An 18,803-nucleotide genomic window follows, 5' to 3' on the forward strand; every position below is an offset into this window, starting at 1 on the left:
CCTTTAAACTAATCCCCCTGCTTTTCCTTCTGTGTCCCCAGGCTTACTGACCTTCATCAATGCTGCATATGTCAAGTGGGGCACTCGGGTGCAGGACATTTTTACCTATGCCAAGGTGGCAGCACTTATAGTCATCATCATCACTGGCATTGTAAAGCTATGGCAGGGTGTGTAATGTTTTAACTTTAACACTGAACACAGTCCCACCCCATATTCAGGGGTCCAGTTATCCCAAATCAAGCTTCACTTATGTTCCCTCTGCCTTTATTAACTGGGATACTATCACCATGGTGTTAAGGGCATCTGTCTGTCATGTGCCTCACACACATTTACCTGTGAACTATTAAATGTCATCACAGCTTTATGGCAAAAATCATTCTCTGCAAAGAAAAAAAATTAAGAAAACCATTTCTCACAGTTCGTGTCTGTTTTACACTGAGTGGTATCAACTTAAAAAAATAAATAAAAGTAATATTAATAAGAAAAAAATAAACACCTATTTGAATTCTTTACACCTTAAAGAAAACCCTAAGTGTGTTTTAACCAAAGTACTTTTTCCCTACCGTTAGGAGTCAAACTAACTGTTGGGTAGTGTTATATTTCTAAATTGATTTAGTATTGAGCAAGTTTGCATCAGCTGACGGTAGCACATCAGGCTGTAAAGCGAGGCATTAGTGCTTGTCAGACAAGGTCCACTAAAGGAGCTTATCTAGCGAACAGCATTTGTTAGATAATGGAAATTGTTTTCAAAAACTTCTCACAATATTATAAACCCATTATTGCTAAAAAGAGCTCTTTACAGGACGTTATTTGGCGAACACTGTTGCCTTGAAGGATTACATAGCAGCTGCTGGCTGATGCAAGCTTCCCCAACACTAAATCAGTTAAAAAGACTGCTACCAGTGGTCTATTCCGTTGCCTACCAACACGGATTGATGGTTCGAATCCCCGTGTTACCTCCGGCTTGGTCGGGCGTCCCTACAGGCACAATTGGCCATGTCTGTGGGTGGGAAGCTAGATGTGAGTATGTGCCCTGGTTGCTGCTCTAGCACCTCCTTTGGTCAGTCGGGGTGCCTGTTCGGGGGGGGGGACTGGGGGGAATAGCGTGAACCTCCCATGCGCTATGTCCCCCTGGTGAAATTCTTCAGTCAGGTGAAAAGAAATGGCTGGCGACTCCACATGTATCAGAGGTGGCATGTGGTAGTCTGCAGCCCTCCCAGTTCTGCAGAGGGGGTGGAGCAGCGATCAGGATGGCTCAGAGAGTGGGGTAATTGGCCAAGTGCAACTGGGGGGAAAAAGGAAAAAAAAAGATTCTGTTACCTATCGCTCGGCTTGATTCCTAACAATAGGAAAATTTAGGTTAAAAATACTTATATCATTTTTATATCATGTAAATCTGACACACTTGTTAAAGTCCAATAAAAATATATTTGGGGGAAAAATACTTAACTCCTACAGGTACTGTAGGACTGTTCAGAATCTGCATACATTCCTTCTTATGTCCTCCTTTCATACAGTGATTGGTATTTTCATGTGAATTTTTCACACAGAGTTAATTATTGAATCTGTGTCTTAGGGTACACGACCAACTTTGATTCATCCTTCCAGGGATCCTCCACAGATCCAGGGGACATCGCACTTGCACTTTACTCTGCCCTCTTCTCCTACTCTGGGTGGGACACCCTCAACTTTGTCACAGAGGAGATCAAAAACCCTGAAAGGTTAAAATACCGACACTGCATAATATTCCATTAAGTTCCATTTTCATTACATCCTCCCTCAAGGTGTTTGACTTGGAAGAATAGGAGGTCAAATATCTGTAGAATAGTCAGAACAGGTTCAACCTTTGAATCATTGGTCAGCTTGCTAATGACTTATTTACCTCTGTCACAGGAATCTGCCTCTGGCCATTGCCATCTCCATGCCGATAGTCACCGTTATTTACATCCTGACCAATGTGGCCTATTACACTGTGCTGGACATTAGCTCTATACTGGCCAGTGATGCTGTGGCAGTCGTAAGTACACAGCTCCTGTATGTGTTTTTATATATTTGCATGTGTATTTGTGAACATGCAGATATTTTTCATTTGCTGAGCTCGGTTCCGGGTGTGTTTCAGACATTCGCAGATCACACTCTAGGGGTCATGAGTTGGACCATCCCCATCGCTGTGGCCTTGTCCTGCTACGGAGGCCTCAACGCCTCCATCATAGCTGCATCCAGGTAAAAAGCACCCAAAACAATCCCCCACTGCTGTACTTGGTTCAGTCCAATGCTATTACACTCAGCACAATGACTTTTGAGACAGACTGACAAGAATCCCAAAGACTGCCCTACACTGCCAAAGCCACTCAGCTGAGAGTATTGTCTATATACAGCAGTATCACACTTTTTTTTCTTCCCAAAGTACATTTTGCTTTAGAAATGTGGGTATGGATATAGCATTATAAAGAAACAAAAAATCTATTATACTCACTCGTTTTGAAAAAAAAATAGAACAAATTGAATGAATGAAAGAAAAAACAACCCCAAGAACCCCACCCCCAGGGGTTAAAGTGGGATTTGGTAAGTGGGGGATCTCTGAAATCAGGAAATTAACCCTACGAGCACATGCACACACACACCCACCAGATGCTCAATAAATCACCGGCTACATGTTCAATTTAAAAATTGAAATGCATTTTAATCAGTCTTTTGTATTAGTTGAAAGTGCCACAACTAGCCAGCAACGTCAGCTACTAGCTAGCAACGTTACCGGGTGGAAGATAGCTAGTTAGCTAGCTAGCTAGCTAACGTTACGTTCGCTAACGTTAGTTGCTTGAATGAAAACCACAGCAGAGCTAGACAAAACTATTGGAAATACTATTGGAAATACACTGAAGATACTCACTCTTTATGCCCCCCAATCCAAGATAATAGCGCAGGTAGCAGGTTGACGCTCTCTCGAGTCTTGTCTGACTGGTGCGGTGAACTGACCCTGACCCGTGAGTGTGAAGCCAGTCTCTTTTGATGTCAAGTCTGGTGAAGCCAAGACAGCAGGCAGGTGCGGGTCACGTGAGGACGCGATATCATTCAAACTTTTAGAAAAAGTAAAGTAGTACAAAAATAGAAGAACGACTTTATTTGCGATTTATTTTGTAATGCTTGTGAATTGGCTGCATCATGTTTTTTTTTTTAAATTTTACTGTGACAAAAAGGTTGAAATTACTCCTGTCTACAGAGTGCCGGATCTCAGCTCCGGTTGACTTGGGGGAGGGGGGGAAGTGCCGGTGTCGGGATCCGGGTAGCTCCGGCCCACTTTAATCACTGCCCACCCCATGCTATGCCCAACCATACTGACAGTCTTAAAGATAACAGCTGTACTACTACGTTTCCTCTCTGTTCCACCAGTAAAGATCAACTTTACATCTGTCTGTTAATATAGCCAAAATATACACTTCAAAAGATACACTAAATCATTTCAAGTGAGAAGGTACTGACTGATAAGTTAACAGGTATGGTAACAATATAATACGCATACGGTACCAGACTAATTACAGCTAAACTATAAAGTATATTTCCACTCCATAGGCCTTCTGATCTGTCGGTAGTGCTGTCAAGTTTCCAAAAGATGATGGAATGGGTTTCCAAATCAAGCAAATTCATTCTTTCGAGCCTCCTAATTTATACCCTGTCTTTTCTAGAGTTAATTATGACATAGCATCCTTTAACCATCTGGGTGTCATTTTAGATTCAGATTTAAGTTTTAAACCCCATATTAGTAAAACGACCCAGACAGCTTCCCTGAGAAATATTGCCAAACTACAGCCATTTCTCACACAACAACAGGATGCTGAGAAATTAATTGATGCTTTTATCACTAGCAGGTTAGACTATTGCAGCACTTTTTATTGGCCTCCCTAAAACGTTTTTAAAAGAGCTTAAAACATACCTATGCAGGAAGGCTTTTAGCTAATGCAATTTCATTTTTATCTAGGGTTTATCCCCTAAATATGTTTTTATTTCCTTTTCTTATAATACTACTTTGTTTTAATTCATTTTTCATCAATGCTATTGAATTTATTTGTTCTTGCTATATTTATTTGTTATTGTTTTATCGCTTCAATTTAAAACACATTGAGTTGCATTTCATGTATGAAAGGTACTATACAAATAAATTGTATCATTATTATCATTATCATTATTAACCATCTGGAATGTGAAGGTGGTGTGGAAGACCTCAGAGACAGAAGCATCCTCCTTCTGGTGAGAAGGGAGATGAATGCCATAACAGCAGCATGACACTTACCAGGGGTTAACAGGAAGAGTGGCTTCCTTTGTGTTAGAGATAAGAGTGACAATGGTGATGGTTGTCACTGGATCAATCAGTAAAACTTTATATTGGACATTTTACAGACAGAAATGCAATGCAATGCACTTTAGAAGAGAGCAAGTTAAAAGTGAGCGAGAAAAAATACAAGTGCTTACCTATAAATAAGACAATGGTGGTGCATGTGTGGGTGGGTATTTTTTATGATAATGAACTTTGGTCAGGGAAAGGGCAGAGCGAATGAATGAGTGAATGAATTGTATACTAAGGTATCTCTCCAACATGCGTTTGGTCTCTCCAGGTTGTTCTTTGTGGGCTCTCGTGAGGGGCACCTGCCAGACACTCTGTCCATGATCCACATAGAGAGATTCACGCCTATCCCCGCTCTTCTTTTCAATGTAAGAGTACAAGTCAACAACATGTAAACAGTGGTACAAAAAGTGAACAAACACTCAGTTTTACAGTATGAAGTAAGTCGTGCCCTTATAAAGTTGCACACTGGTAAAAATATATTTTTTTACACAATGTTATTTCAAAGTATTTCATTCTAAATGTACATATGTATCATGCAGTGATGTGTAAGTGCAACTACGGGGGCATTGCATGTTTCATCATCCCATCTGTGGGTTGTTATGTTGGCCCCTGTACTTCCAACTAAAGTAAGTGCTGGTCTTGGTTTGTATCCTCTATTTTCTTTTCACTAAAGTTGGTTAGTTTGAAATTAAGATTACGTTCAAGGTTCCTTGTTTTTTTGTCGGAGCTCGGGGGCTTAAGCCCTGGTAAGCCCGTGCATTAAGGCGCCCATGTGCCTGGCCTCTGCCATTAGTGTGTGGCACTATGGCAGTGAGGAGCTATCAGCATTAAGGATCCATTATTCAGACAGCTAACATCCTCACTGCTGACAGTGTTCTCTGTTATCATGCTACAGTATAGCGGGCCACTGATAAACATAGAAAACATCCAGAGCGACATCACAGAGAGAGAGAAAGGGGGAAAATGAAGGGGAAAAGGTGGGAGAAAGATAAATTTTAAAAAAAGCCCGAGGAAAGAGTAGGGTAAAGAGAGAAAAAAAAAGCAATGATATGAAAGAAAGCAAGTGTGGTAGTAATAAGGACTTAGATCAAAAAGTGATGCGAGACAAGGTATTCAATCTTTTCATTGTGAGTCCATCCATCCATCCATCAATTCATCATCAATCAAACATTTGTTAAAGGTCCCATTATTGCCTCCAATTAGCCAACCATTGTCAATCATCTATCAACAAAATGAACACACTCACATACACTCATACAGAAATGGCACATCGACGCGAATACCTAGAATTATCATGCAACTTGTGATCCATACCTTGTAATCTGCAATCAATGACTAAAATTTGAGCTGAGCTCAAGGCTCAGTCTGGCGCTGTAGAACATACACACACACACACACATACATACAGGCGTAATTTATGGGAGAGTCAGGGGGGACATGTCCCCCTCAATATTTAGAAGAGGTGAATTTGTCCCCCCCCAAAAATCATGAATGATAATGTTAACTCCCTCGCCAAAAAAGGTAAAATAACAACACAGACAGTCGAACTACTTAAAATGTCATTCATACTTGTTTTCCAACGATTTCATACACCCCTGTGCTTGGACCATACTATTTTAACCTTGCCATTGGGATTGCCGACCTCGTTGCTGTCTTGCAGTTGATCCTGACAACCAGGAGACCGGGGCATGAATGATCGTGTAAGCAAGTGTAAGTAATGTAGCTAGCCAGCTTGCTTGTCTAGCCCAGTACACCACCCTTTCTTACCTTTGGGGTTTCTGAGTTAGATTTTCTTACTTATTTCCGGATGAATTATAGCCTTATATAGTTTATAACTTGTGTTTGGGGTTATCAGTTCAGACCCCCTCACGAACTAGCTAGCTAGCTAGCTAGCGCTTGCTAACAGTAGCCCCTAGACGTTTATGTTAGCTTAAATGAACTTGAACTGATAATTTCGGGCACATGAGATAACATAATAGGTACATCTACAAACCAATTTGTGCCAAGGGTATTGTATTAGTTCAAATGCATCTATTACTTTCATTCACAGAGTCAACATGAGCAAGAGGAAAGTAACAGAAGATATCCGGTGCTTTTTGTATTTGAAATACATAATGACAGTCTACTTCATTATTTTCCTTTTTGTGTCACTATAGGCTAGCCCAGGGGTGCCCACAATTTTTTGACTCGTGAGCTACTTTTAAAATGACCAGGTCAAAATGATCTACTCATATTAAAAATAATAACAATAATAATAAAAATACTCAATACATGTTTTACATATATATGAACATTTATATGCAGTGTGTGTATTTATATACATGTTGTGTTACATATACAGAATTGCAACGGATTTGCATTTATATTGAACCTTACACAGGCAATAATCATACCAAGCATTTGCTACTACACTATGTTGAAATTGCATCACTGCATGAACCTTTACAGCTGTGGTAAATAGATTTGTGATCTCTACCTCTACTCTGATGATGACCTGCACTGGAGGGAGTCAGACAGGGTTGCATAGTTCGGACAGTAGCTGCTGGTAGCCAACCTCAAGCAGGCCTCCAAATGATCATGGTGGAACGGTATTTGGACTTGATAATCTTCATGTGAGAAAAGGCTGACTCTCACAAATAAGTAGAGCCGAATAATGCCGTCAAGGAGGTTGCACATTTCCTCATGTTTGGGTACTTGTCCTCTGTAAGTAAGTTCCAAAACTCTCCATGCGCCCTGGACTTAAGCTGAATGTCAGCCTGTACTGTCAGCACCTCATCCTCCACTGCAGACGAGTTCAGGTGAAACAGTGTTGCCATTGTTTAGGCGAGGTAATCCACCTCTGTATCTTCCCCAAATGGGTAGCACACAAATGTAGCGATTGGCTCGAGCAAAGCAAAGTCTTGAAACCGTTTGTCAAAGACTGACCGGACATTTTCAATCTGCTCTGTGTAGCGTGCACTGTCAAGTTGTGCACACGCCCTCCCTTGCTTCTCCAGCACTGCTGCAAGGTTTTGCAAGTTTCCCAAATCACGGCGCTGCAACTTTGAGGACAGAAGTTGCATTTTCCGTTTGAAAGCGTTAACTGAGCTGATCATGTTTACCACGCTTTTGTCTTTTCCTTGCAGCTCTAAATTAAGCTCGTTCAACATGTTGGTTAAATCAGTTAAAAACGCCAAGTCTAGCAGCCACTGATTGTCATTAAGTTGCTTGTGTTCCGCATGTTTAGTGATAAGGAGAAACTCCTTAATCTCCGGACAGAGCTCTCGAAATCTCTGCAAGAATCTCCCTCTACTAAGCCATCTCACGTCAGTGTGTAGCAAGAGGTCAGAGTAGTTACAGTCGGCCTCTTCCAAATGTGTACCAAACAACCGTCTTTGAAGAGACCTCGCTCGAGTAGAACAGGCGGGTTTGGTTGCCACATCCATGATCTCTTTCATGTTTAGCATTTTTGCGAATAATGCTTGTTGGTGTATTATGCAATGGTAATTAAGGAAGTCCGGGAAAGCATCGTCCTCCCTGCACTTGGCAATAAATCCATTGGAGCGGCCCACCATAGCAGGCGCACCGTCCGTGGTGATTGACACCAGTTTACACACTGAGAGCTGGATTTTATCCACAAAGTTTTTGAAGATCTGAAAAATGTCCTCTCCCCGCGTGTGTTCCTTCATGGCTAGTATTGTTAACAACTCCTCTTTTGCGGTCATATCTTGAAACACCACCCGAATGAAAATGCACAATTGGGCCGTATCACTTATGTCCGTAGACTCGTCCAATTGTAGTGAGAAACACTCGCTGTCCACGATGTCCCTCCAAAGCTGCTGTGTCAAATCATCGCCCATCACTTCACAGCGCCTTGTGACGGAATCTCTTGATAACTGGAGAGCTTTGATTGAAGATATTATTTCTGATTTATTTTTAAAGTCCCGAAACAACGAATCTACTGCCTCAAGGTAGGCCTCTTTCATCATCTCTCCATCTTGGAAGGCCTTTTTATGCTTAATGATGGAGTGACTCACCCGTAAAGATGCTTCGGTGGCTGCCTTTGCCTTTGAATTCGGCTGCGTGAAAAGTGACTGCTGGGCGATTAACTGCGATTTTAGCTCCCTCACCTTTCTTTTCTCAGCTCGCTTTTCGGAGGGAAGTCATTGTCATATTTTTATGAACAGTTCGAAAGTGCCTCTCCACATTTCCTTTCTTTGGGATAGCAATGCTAGACTGACAAGAGGAGACAAACGCATTTGGAATAAGACATGGTGAAAAAAAGGTCCTCCTCCCATTCCACATGGAAATGGTACGTTTTTTGTTTCTTGCTAGATCCGGCTCCCCCACTCATTTTTGTTTAGTTTCACTTTTTAGTAGAGTTTTTTTAGAGAGTTGAACTAGCCAGCTCAATGCAGTTCTGCGTTAGCTCACGTTCTGGGCATGTGAACTTCAAGGTACGTTCGAGAAGGGCTCTGGTTGTTACGGTAACCTAATGTAACAAAGTTTTAGGTTCCGCTCTAGAATCTTTGGTTTTAGGCAACAGCAGACTGGCCGTCCTTTACGTCAATCAAAAGGCAAATGCCAAATGGAGGACAGATGATAGGCTAATGTCTTGGAAAAAAAAAGTTTTTTTGGAATGTCATGGAGATCTACCAGCACTGCCTTTGCGATCTACTGGTCGATCGCGATCGACGTAGTGGGCACCCCTGGGCTAGCCTATCTGAAAGTTGTTTTTCTTTTACATAAATGAGACATTTCCACAGTAAATTGATGTAGAAAAAGAGCAAATTGGTGCATACAAATTCACCAGAATGCAGGAAATTAAATGTGTGATGCTCAAAATTTCCAGGGGGAGCACCCCCTGACCCCCCACTAAATGTGTCCCCCCCAATGTTCAAGTGAAACTTATGCCCCTGCACACACACACACACACACACACACACACACACACACACACACACACACTCATAAAGATATACAAAGCGTGCACAGAGTTGCATCCCTTCCATTGGTTCCCTGGTCTATTTGAGGAATCGTAAAAGAAAGCAGAGAACCAGAGCATCTGGTGTCCTTAACTGGCCTTGGCATCACATCCATCTCAATCAGACAGGTGGTAGGAGTACAGATTCATTGAGGTTCAAACTGAGTTGATGGTCCTGAAGGGTGAATGCTGGCGCAACTAGCTGCCGCTGCTCTCTGGATCTCTGTTGATTTTTGCTCTGTTGTTGTCCTATTTGTTCTTTTAGCCAAATGAACAGTAGCTCATTCTGCTGACAATTTCAGAAACTTTTGCTTGTTTTTATCTGGTAATCCTGAGTGTTTTGGGATTTCAGTTGCTTCATACGTGGCTGCTGGATTACTCACCTCCCCCAGCTGCTGTCGTTCTACTCCGGAGCCTCTCTGAGCCATCGCAATCATGAGACATGAGTTTAAAAAAAAAAAAAAAGAAAGACAAAAATATACATGTATAATTCAGTGATTCAAGTAAATTCTTTATAAGACAGTACAAGCCTTTACTTGAATCACTGAATTATTTTGCCCCTTATTTATTGAGCACTTTTCCTACCATTGAGCGTTTCTTTTAACAAAGTTATATGTCTATATTTATATTGGCAGCACGGTGGTGTAGAGGTTAGCATGGTCGCCTCACAGCAAGAAGGTCCTGGGTTTGAACCCTGGGGTATGGTGGGGTATAGTCCAACCTTGGGGGTCGTCCCGGGTCATCCTCTGTGTGGAGTTTGCTTCTTCTCCCCGTGTCTGTGTGGGTTTCCTCTGGGTGCTCCGGTTTCCTCCCACAGTCCGAAGACATGTAGGTCAGCTGAATCAGCCATACTAAATTGTCCCTAGGTGTGTGTGTGTGTGTGTGTGTGTGTGTGTGTGTGTGTGTGTGTGTGTGTTGGCCCTGTGATGGCCTGGCAGCCTGTCCAAGGTGTCTCCCCGCCTGCCGCCCAATGGCTGCTGGAATAGGCTCCAGCATCCCCACAACCCTGAAAGCAGGATAATCAGTTTGGATAATGGATGGGTAATGGATGGAGGTTCAAAGTTTTTGCTTTTTTATTTATTTATTTGGGGGGGATGTTTTTCCCCTTGTTTTCCCCAATTGTATCCGGCCAAATACCCCACTCTTCCGAGCCATTCCGGTCACTGCTCCACCCCCTCTGCCGATCCAGGGAGGGCTGCAGACTACCACACGCCTCCTCCGATACATGTGGAGTCGCCAGCCTCTTCTTTTCACCTGACAGTAAGGAGATTCACCAGGGGAGGTAGTGCATGGGTGGATCACGCTATTCCCCCCAGCCCCCCCCCCCCCCGAACAGGCGTCCGGACCAACCAGAGGGGGCGCTAGTGCAGCGACCAGGACACATACCCACATCTGGCTTCTCACCCGCAGACACGGCCAACTGTGTCTGTAGGGATGCCCGACCAAGCCAGAGGTAACACAGGGATTCGTATGCAAGAGAATAGACTGCTACGCTACCTGGATGCCCCTTATTTATTTATTTGATTTTATTTAATTGTAATGTTAGCCAAGTTAATTAGCACATATGAGGGATTTGGTTTGGTGGCATGCTCATTACAAAGAATTGGATTTTTAGGTGGAAATATGCGATCCGATAGGTATCCAATTACTCATGGCACATTTTAAAGCCAAGTGTAACTGGGGTCATGTTGGCAAATAGGATAAGGAATGTGAGAGTGACAGATATCTTTCTGTACAGAGTGCAAGAAAGAGACAGATTTACCAAATTGGAAAAAAAAAACTGCATACCTTTCTAATGGTCAAATGATTTTGTTTCTATGGTAAAACTTTTCCATCCTAGTAACAGCTACAGCTCAGTTGTAAGCATGTTGGAGGGCTAAATGTACTTTGCGTTGAAGATAAAAATTTTAAAATTCCTTAAAAGGGTAATAATGTTTTAAGAAAATAAGGGCAACCTTAGATTTATTCTGGTAAATTGCTTATCCTTCATCTGTGAATATGACACTTTTATTTTAATGCCTTACTTAGCTTAGAACACCCATAACAAGACTTCAGTAATATGATGATTATGACATAGGAGGTGGTAATAAACTGTATTCTTTAATAATAATAATAATAATAATAATAATCTACTACTACTTTCGGCTTCTCCCGTAATAATAATGAATTACATTTATATAGCACTTTATCTAGACACCCAAAGCGCTTCACAGTGAAAGGGAGAAACTCACATCAAACACCACCAATGTGTAGTACCCACATAGGTGATGCATGGCAGCCATTTTAATAATAATAATAAATCAATGTTACGCTCACCACATATCCACTTGAGGTGGAAATGGAGGAATGATTGAGTCAATTACATGGGGGATGATTAGCTGGCCAGATGGAGAGAGCCAGGTTGGGAATTTTGCAAGGACATTGGGGAACTTCATTGTCCTTCATTGATTGCTCTTTCTCTGTCTGTCAATCTGATTATGTCTGTCTGTCTTATTTCTTCCCATTTAATCTCTAGTGTATCATGGCGTTGATTTATCTGACAGTGAAGGATGTGTTCCAGCTGATCAACTACTACAGTTTCAGCTACTGGTTCTTCATGGGACTGTCCATTGCTGGCCAGATCTACCTCCGCTGGAAAGAGCCTGACAGACCCAGACCACTAAAGGTATGACTGGCCGGCCATGCAATCATGTGGAGGTTATGAATTTAACAGACAAGCAGTTAAAAAAATCCCCCTGTAAAATGATGAATTGATCTTAGAGTTGGCATTACAGAACTAGAATATTGCAACAATACAGGTTGTTGTACTTCTTTTTATTATACATCCAGTTATCACATTCGTTAGATTTTTGTCTCCCATAATCAGTCCACTTTGGACTCAAATGCCACCCCTCTCCATTAAAAAAAGATAAAATAATTTTATACCCTGGACCCATATAAAAGCAAGCAGACTAGATTACACACACCTTAATCAGACAATTTCTGACTGAGTACAGTCAGATCCTGTGATGATTACAAATGGGTATTGTAAGATAACATGATAGGATGACTGGCCCTGTGATGGTCTGGTGGCCTGTCCAGGGTGTCTCCCCCCTGCCACCCAATGACTGCTGGGATGGGTTCCAGTATTCTTGCGACCCTGAGAGCAGGATAAGTGATTTGGATAATGGATGGATGGATGATAGGACTACTACAGAAGTTACTTTGTTGTCATTCTACCATACCTTCTTTTTTGATTTACAGAGGATACCATACATATCACTCAGAAAATGTTACCCAAGTTTTCCATTAAGCAATACAATCAAGTCAAATTCTTGGTATACAAATCTTATCTTGGCAAATAAAAGTGATCCCAACTCCAGTTCCTTCTCCTTCTATGCCTCTGCAGTTGACCTTGTTGTACCCAGTGGTATTTTGTCTGTGTGCTGTTTTCCTGGTGGCGGTGCCTCTCTACAGTGACACCGTCAACTCTCTGATCGGCATTGCCATCGCCCTGTCAGGGGTGCCTGTCTACTTCCTGGGCGTTCATCTGCCTGAGTCCAAACGCCCGCCCTTTATCACCAAGCTCCTCCGTGAGTTTGCCACCGATTCCTCACTCTTAAAATATAGTTCCAATTATTTACAACCCGGGTCTTATTTTTGTAGTTTTTGCCATTGGACATATTGGTTATGGTATTATTTTACTCAACCACTTCACCATAGAGATTTTGGACACAGCTTTTTAAAGGTATATTGTGGACTATGGAACACAAATGTCGAACATGTTTCAATTATGGATTATGGAACACAAATGTGGAACATGTTTCAACAAGTCCAATTCAACCCAATTATCCAAACCATGTATTTGGAAGTGAAAATGAAAGCGAAAGTTCAAAGTTATTACATTACATTACATTACATTACAGTCATTTAGCTGACGCTTTTATCCAAAGCGACTTACAATAAGTGCATTTAACATAGGAAATCAGGAGAACTACTAGTCATCAAAGGTCATAAGCGCATCTTCTCTCTAAACAAGCATTTAAGTAAACCAGCGCTAAAGTAAAAGCACAAGAAAAATATATTTATATATATTTTTTTAAATGAGTGAATACAATAAGTGCTAAGAGCAAGGAACAGGGTAGTAGTTCTTGAAGAGATGAGTTTTCAACCTGCGCCGAAAGATGGGCAGCAACTCCGCTGTCCTGACATCAGTGGGGAATTCATTCCACCATTGTGGGGCCAGGACAGAAAAGAGCCATGACTGGGTTGATAAGCAGCAGGGGCCTCTGAGCAACAGGGCAACCAGGTGTCCTGAGGTAGCAGAGCAAAGTGGTCAGGCGGGGGTGTAGGGCTTGACCATGGCTGAAATATTATCCAAAATGTTCATTATTATTATTGATGGTTGATTGTATTGCAGAGCTACTTCTTGGTTCACCTTGCAGGGATGACCACCTTACTTACCCCGTTAGCCCCATTATTCTGCAAATTCTCAATAATTTTCTGGCCTCTGGTTCTTTTTCAGACAGTTTTAAGCATGCCATTGTTCACCCATTGCTGAAGAAAACCTAATTTAGATCCCTTGTCCTCAAGTAACTACAGACTAATCTCCAAAATATTTTTTTATCTAAGGTTCTGGAGAGAGAAATGTAATTCAATTGATTTCTTTTATGAACACTAATAGTGCTTTTAACAGTTTCCAGTCTGGTTTTAGAGCACTTCATACTACCGAGACAGCTCTAGTTAAGGTCACTAATGACCTACTGCTGACTGCAGACAGAGGGGACAGCTTGATTTTAGCTCTTTTAGACTCAAGTGCCGCCTTTTGACACAGCCAATCACAGCATCCTTTTACATCGCTTAGAGACTTGGGTTGGCATCAAGGGCTCGGCTCTGAGTTTATTATAGTTTAATCAAGAACAGTCGCATCTCAGGTACATGCTGACTTGATGCACAACAATCTGTTTGAACAGTTCCAGTCTGGTTTTCGCTCCATGCAAAGTCTGGAGACAGCCTTGGTGAAAATCACTACTGATCTATTGATGACAGCTGACTCTGGGCTCTTAACCATACTTGTCCTTCTTGACCTGAGTGCAGCCTTTGATACCATCTCACATAACATCCTCCTAGAGAGATTAGCTTCCATCGGAATAACTGGCACCCCCCTTGACTGGTTTAGATTATATCTCTTTGGCCGCACTCAGTTGTCCAACTTAAAAATTTGAGATCACAGTCTTTTCCTGTTACTACTGGTGTTCCCCAGGACTCTGTATTGGGGCCCCTTCTATTTATTATTTACCTATTACCTCTTGGCCACATTTTCAGGAAATTTGGCATTCAATTTCACTGGTACATGGATGAACCCAGCTTTATCTATCCACCAAGCCTACCTCCACTCTTCCACCCACTTCCCTTTCTGACTGCTTACTAGAAATTAAATCCTGGTTTTCATACCACTTCCTCAAACTTAATAGTCATAAAACCAAGGTCCTCTTAGTAGGTACTAAATCTGTTTTGGCTAAACCTGATAGTTTTTCCCTAACTATTGACAATTCTATAGTTCCTCCATCGCCTCAGGTTAAGAGTCTGGGTGTCATCTTGGACAGCACATTATCTTTTGAAGCTCATATCAACAATGCTACTCGGTCTGCATACACAAACCTACACAATATTAATTGTCTTCGCCCATCACTTACACCTAACATCACTTCCATACTCATTCACACCCTGGTTACATCCCGTATTGACTACTGCAATTCTATCCTCTTTAGTCTTCCCCTCAAGTGTCTTCATAAACTTCAATTGGTCCAGAATTCAGCTGCCCATATCGTTCCCAGAACTCCTTCCATAGATCATATCACTCCTGTTCTTCAGCAACTCCATTGGCTCCCTGTTAAATACCGTATTTACTTCAAGATACTGCTTCTCACCTTTAAGGCCCTTAATAGCCAAGCTCCTTCATATCTTTCTGAACTCCTTCATATCCATACACCCTCCTGCACTCTCGGGTCCTCTTCTGCTCTCCAACTCACTACACCATTAGCTGGCTTCACTACCATGGGGTCTAAAGCCTTCAGTCATTCTGCCCCCCGCTTATGGAACCCTCTCCCGCAAGACATTCACAACATTGACTCTCTTTCAACCTTCAAATCCCATCTCAAAATGTACCTTTTCAAACTGGCATATTCAGTCTGATCCACGCTTCATTGAGTTTTGTGCAGATGATGATTTTATACTTATCTGTTGTATTAACTTTTTATTGTCTACCCTGCTTTGTTTTGATTTTATGCTGTCTGATGCAGTGCTGTAAGGTGTCCTTGAGTGCTCTGAAAGGCGCCCACAAATAAAATGTATTATCATTATTATTATGCTCTTACCTCTCCAACAGAACATTTGCTGTTGTTCTGGGTAACTACTTCCTCAATGGCTCAGCTGAGTTGTGGTGTCCCTCAAGGCTCAGTTCTTGGCCCCCTTCTGTTTTCTATATACATGCTGCCCCTTTACCAGGTCATTCAAAATCATGATGTGTTTTACCATTTTTATGCTGACGACACTCAGTTATAGTACATGCCACTAAAACTCACAGATCCTAGCACCCTAACAAATCTCACAACTTGCCTCTCTAACATTAAATTCTGGATGTCTGAACATTTCTTAAATTTAATGATGATAAGTCTGATGTCATTCTGTTCGGTCCCCCAAATTCCATCGGCCCTTTTGGTACTACTAATCTTTGTGGTCTGTTAGGTAGTCTTAAGCAGGCTGCTAGGAATCTTGGAGTAATATTTGACGCTAACCTCGGTTTTGATAATCAAATCAAACATGTTGTTCAGTCATGCCTTCTCCAGCTCAAGGTAATCTCCAAAATGAGGCCATGTTTAACAATTGCTGATCAGGCATGGGCACAAGTCCATGAATACTGGGATGGCATCCAACGCTTTATCTGTGCTCCTCTCCATAAGGTTAGTGGTTGTGTCAGGAAGGGCATCCAACATAAAATTTTGCCAAATCAGTATGCGGATTGACAAAACCATATCAGATTGGTCAAGGCTCCATACCGGATTGGTCAAGGCCCAGGTTAACAACAGCCACCATTGGTGCTGTGCCCTCACAGGGTACTGATGGAAACTTTAAAATCAGCTGTGGTGAGCCCTGAGAAACGGAATAAGCTGGAAGAAGAAGATCTGCAAAAAGTTGTACATGCTTTTATCTATTCTCGGCTTGGCTATTGCAACACACTTTACTTGGCCATCAGCAAGGGCTCCCTCCACTGTTTGCAGTTGGTACAAAACACCGCTGCTCGGTTCATTACCAGGACAAAGAAGCATGACCATATCACTCTTTTACTTGCATCCCTACACTGGCTCCCTGTTATATTTCTTATTGATTTTAAAATTTTATTGCTCACTTTTAAGGCCTTAAGCAGTCTTGGTCCTACATACATTTTTGATTTATTGACCTGGTATACACCCTCTTGGCGATTAAGATCCCCAAATAGAGCCCTGCTGGTTATTCCCAGGTCTCGGTTTGTCACAAAGGGCGATCAGGCCTTTGCTGTTAGAGTCCCCCCACACTATGGAACTCTCTTCCTATTGAACAAACAAACCAAGTCTCTAGCTTCATTTAAATCTCACCTTAAAACTTTTCTTTTTGTGAAAGCTTACAAATGTTTGATATTTGTTTTTATTTGTTCATACTGATTTTATTTTTACTCTCACGTATTTGATATTTTTCTTATTTTTGCCTTGTCTGGTTTTATTTCTTTGTAAAGCACTTTGTAACATTGTTTTAGAAAAGTGTTATATTAATAAATTTATTATTATTATTATTATTATTATTTAATTACCACCCATAGGAAGTAGACTACATTGATAAACTACCTGGCCAGTGCAATTGAGAAGTTAAAGACAATGGGAAATCATGTACACAGTCTAACTGATGCATTGCAGTTTTCTTGAGTTGAAGGGACAGGTTTAAGTCTCGCGTTCAGTTACCCCATAAAATGCCATTGTAAAGCTGTGTCTAGTGGTGGTTTTGTGTTTAAAATCGCCACAATGAAGCTGGTGTGTAAAATATCATAACAAAATCTATGATGGCAAAAACTATGAAAATAAGACTCAGGTTGTAAAAAACAAAAAAAAAACAACAAAACAATTATCTTTTGATAACTGTACACCTGTACAAACACTCCTAAGTTATTTTAATAGTATAACCCAGCTGTAAAATGTTTTTTTAATTGTAAAATCATTGTATTTATGTATAGCTCTCCCCTTGACAGTAAACTAAAAAGCAAAACCCATTGTAATGATCTTGCAACCTTTTTCTCTGTTTCTCTCTTACTTTAGGTTCCATCACTCATTTCACCCAGTATACCTGCTTCTGTGTGCTCACAGAGATGGACAAAAGCGAGTAGCCACATACAACTCAAACACTGTAAAACTATTCCTTACCCAACATTCTTTGCAGCCCTCAGCTGACAGTCAACAGTAGACCTTATAAATGATCCCTACTTACTGTCCTGGGGAAAAGGGAATATTTTTATTTTTCACTTTGATACACTGTAAAATATGCTGAATTTTCAACTTGAAGTGTTTACAAGACTAAAGATTTTACTGTATGCACATTTTCACACAAATGGTTATACAAATACTTGCTAGACTTTTTAAGGAATTCTACTCAAATTCATTCAGTTGTATTATTCCACAAAATCTTTTTTTTTAATTTCCTTTTGTCAAATTATCTTCTTTTAGTTGAGTTGGAGTATATGTTCTCAAGACTAATGAAAATGCGATTTGAATTTCTGTCATTGTTGAAAAGTAAATTTTGTAAACGAACGAGTCACTGGACCAGCATTAAACTTTTTTTTTATGCCCGACTTGCCTTCCGATGCGAGAAGATGACAATCAACAATATCTTCTTTCACATCTCTTAATCAATGCATTTTATTACATTTTTATTTTTTTATTACATTTTAAAGCCCCTTCAAGCAAATTTGTAATTTCTGATATTGGGCTATTCAAATAAAATTGATTTGACTTGATTATTTGAGCCAGGGTTCCCGTCCCACCCACACGCTTCTGGCCATACTTTTTGTTTTTATGAATGAAAGCCTCTTCTGTCCCTTTTTCTTTTGGGTCTCTGGATTATGAAACCATGTTTTAAAATTCACTTGACAATAGGGCTACACAAAAAATTATTATTTTCGTTAAGTCTTTAATTATGGATTTCTGTTGATAATCTTAACTCCTAAAAACTTAAACCATCGATGAAAAACAATGGGTAATCCTGAGAAAATGTGTCCTTTTGCAATACTGCAAAGACTGCAAGGATTTATAGTTAATCATTATGCTGTCATCTTAGACTGATATCACATCTCCACCCTGTCATTTGACGACCTCCATTTTGCATATCAGTTTACAATGTTTTTTTTTTTAGAAATGCCTTTCAAGTAATGTGCCTGTGAGATTTGATATTGTATCATCTTCATCGTAGCAGAAGCTGCCAAAGAGACATGATGAT

The 18,803-nt window shown here is 40.9% G+C and overlaps 1 protein-coding gene across 1 annotated transcript in view; it reads left to right on the forward strand.

The window, feature by feature from the left end:
• The window catches only part of LOC130111241 (Y+L amino acid transporter 2), a 35,150-nt gene extending 17,453 nt beyond the window's left edge, over positions 1 to 17,697 (forward strand). The window contains exons 4-11 of the mRNA XM_056278351.1: positions 42 to 167; positions 1,577 to 1,721; positions 1,894 to 2,017; positions 2,120 to 2,223; positions 4,611 to 4,707; positions 11,821 to 11,970; positions 12,694 to 12,877; positions 17,630 to 17,697. Of these exons, the coding sequence (XP_056134326.1) occupies positions 42 to 167; positions 1,577 to 1,721; positions 1,894 to 2,017; positions 2,120 to 2,223; positions 4,611 to 4,707; positions 11,821 to 11,970; positions 12,694 to 12,877; positions 17,630 to 17,697 (998 nt within the window). The remainder of the gene's footprint in view (positions 1 to 41; positions 168 to 1,576; positions 1,722 to 1,893; positions 2,018 to 2,119; positions 2,224 to 4,610; positions 4,708 to 11,820; positions 11,971 to 12,693; positions 12,878 to 17,629) is intronic.
• Positions 17,698 to 18,803: the final 1,106 nt, after the last annotated feature.

Source organism: Lampris incognitus, chromosome 4 (assembly GCF_029633865.1).
Source record: "Lampris incognitus isolate fLamInc1 chromosome 4, fLamInc1.hap2, whole genome shotgun sequence".
In the NCBI taxonomy this organism is placed as follows: Eukaryota; Metazoa; Chordata; class Actinopteri; order Lampriformes; family Lampridae; genus Lampris; species Lampris incognitus.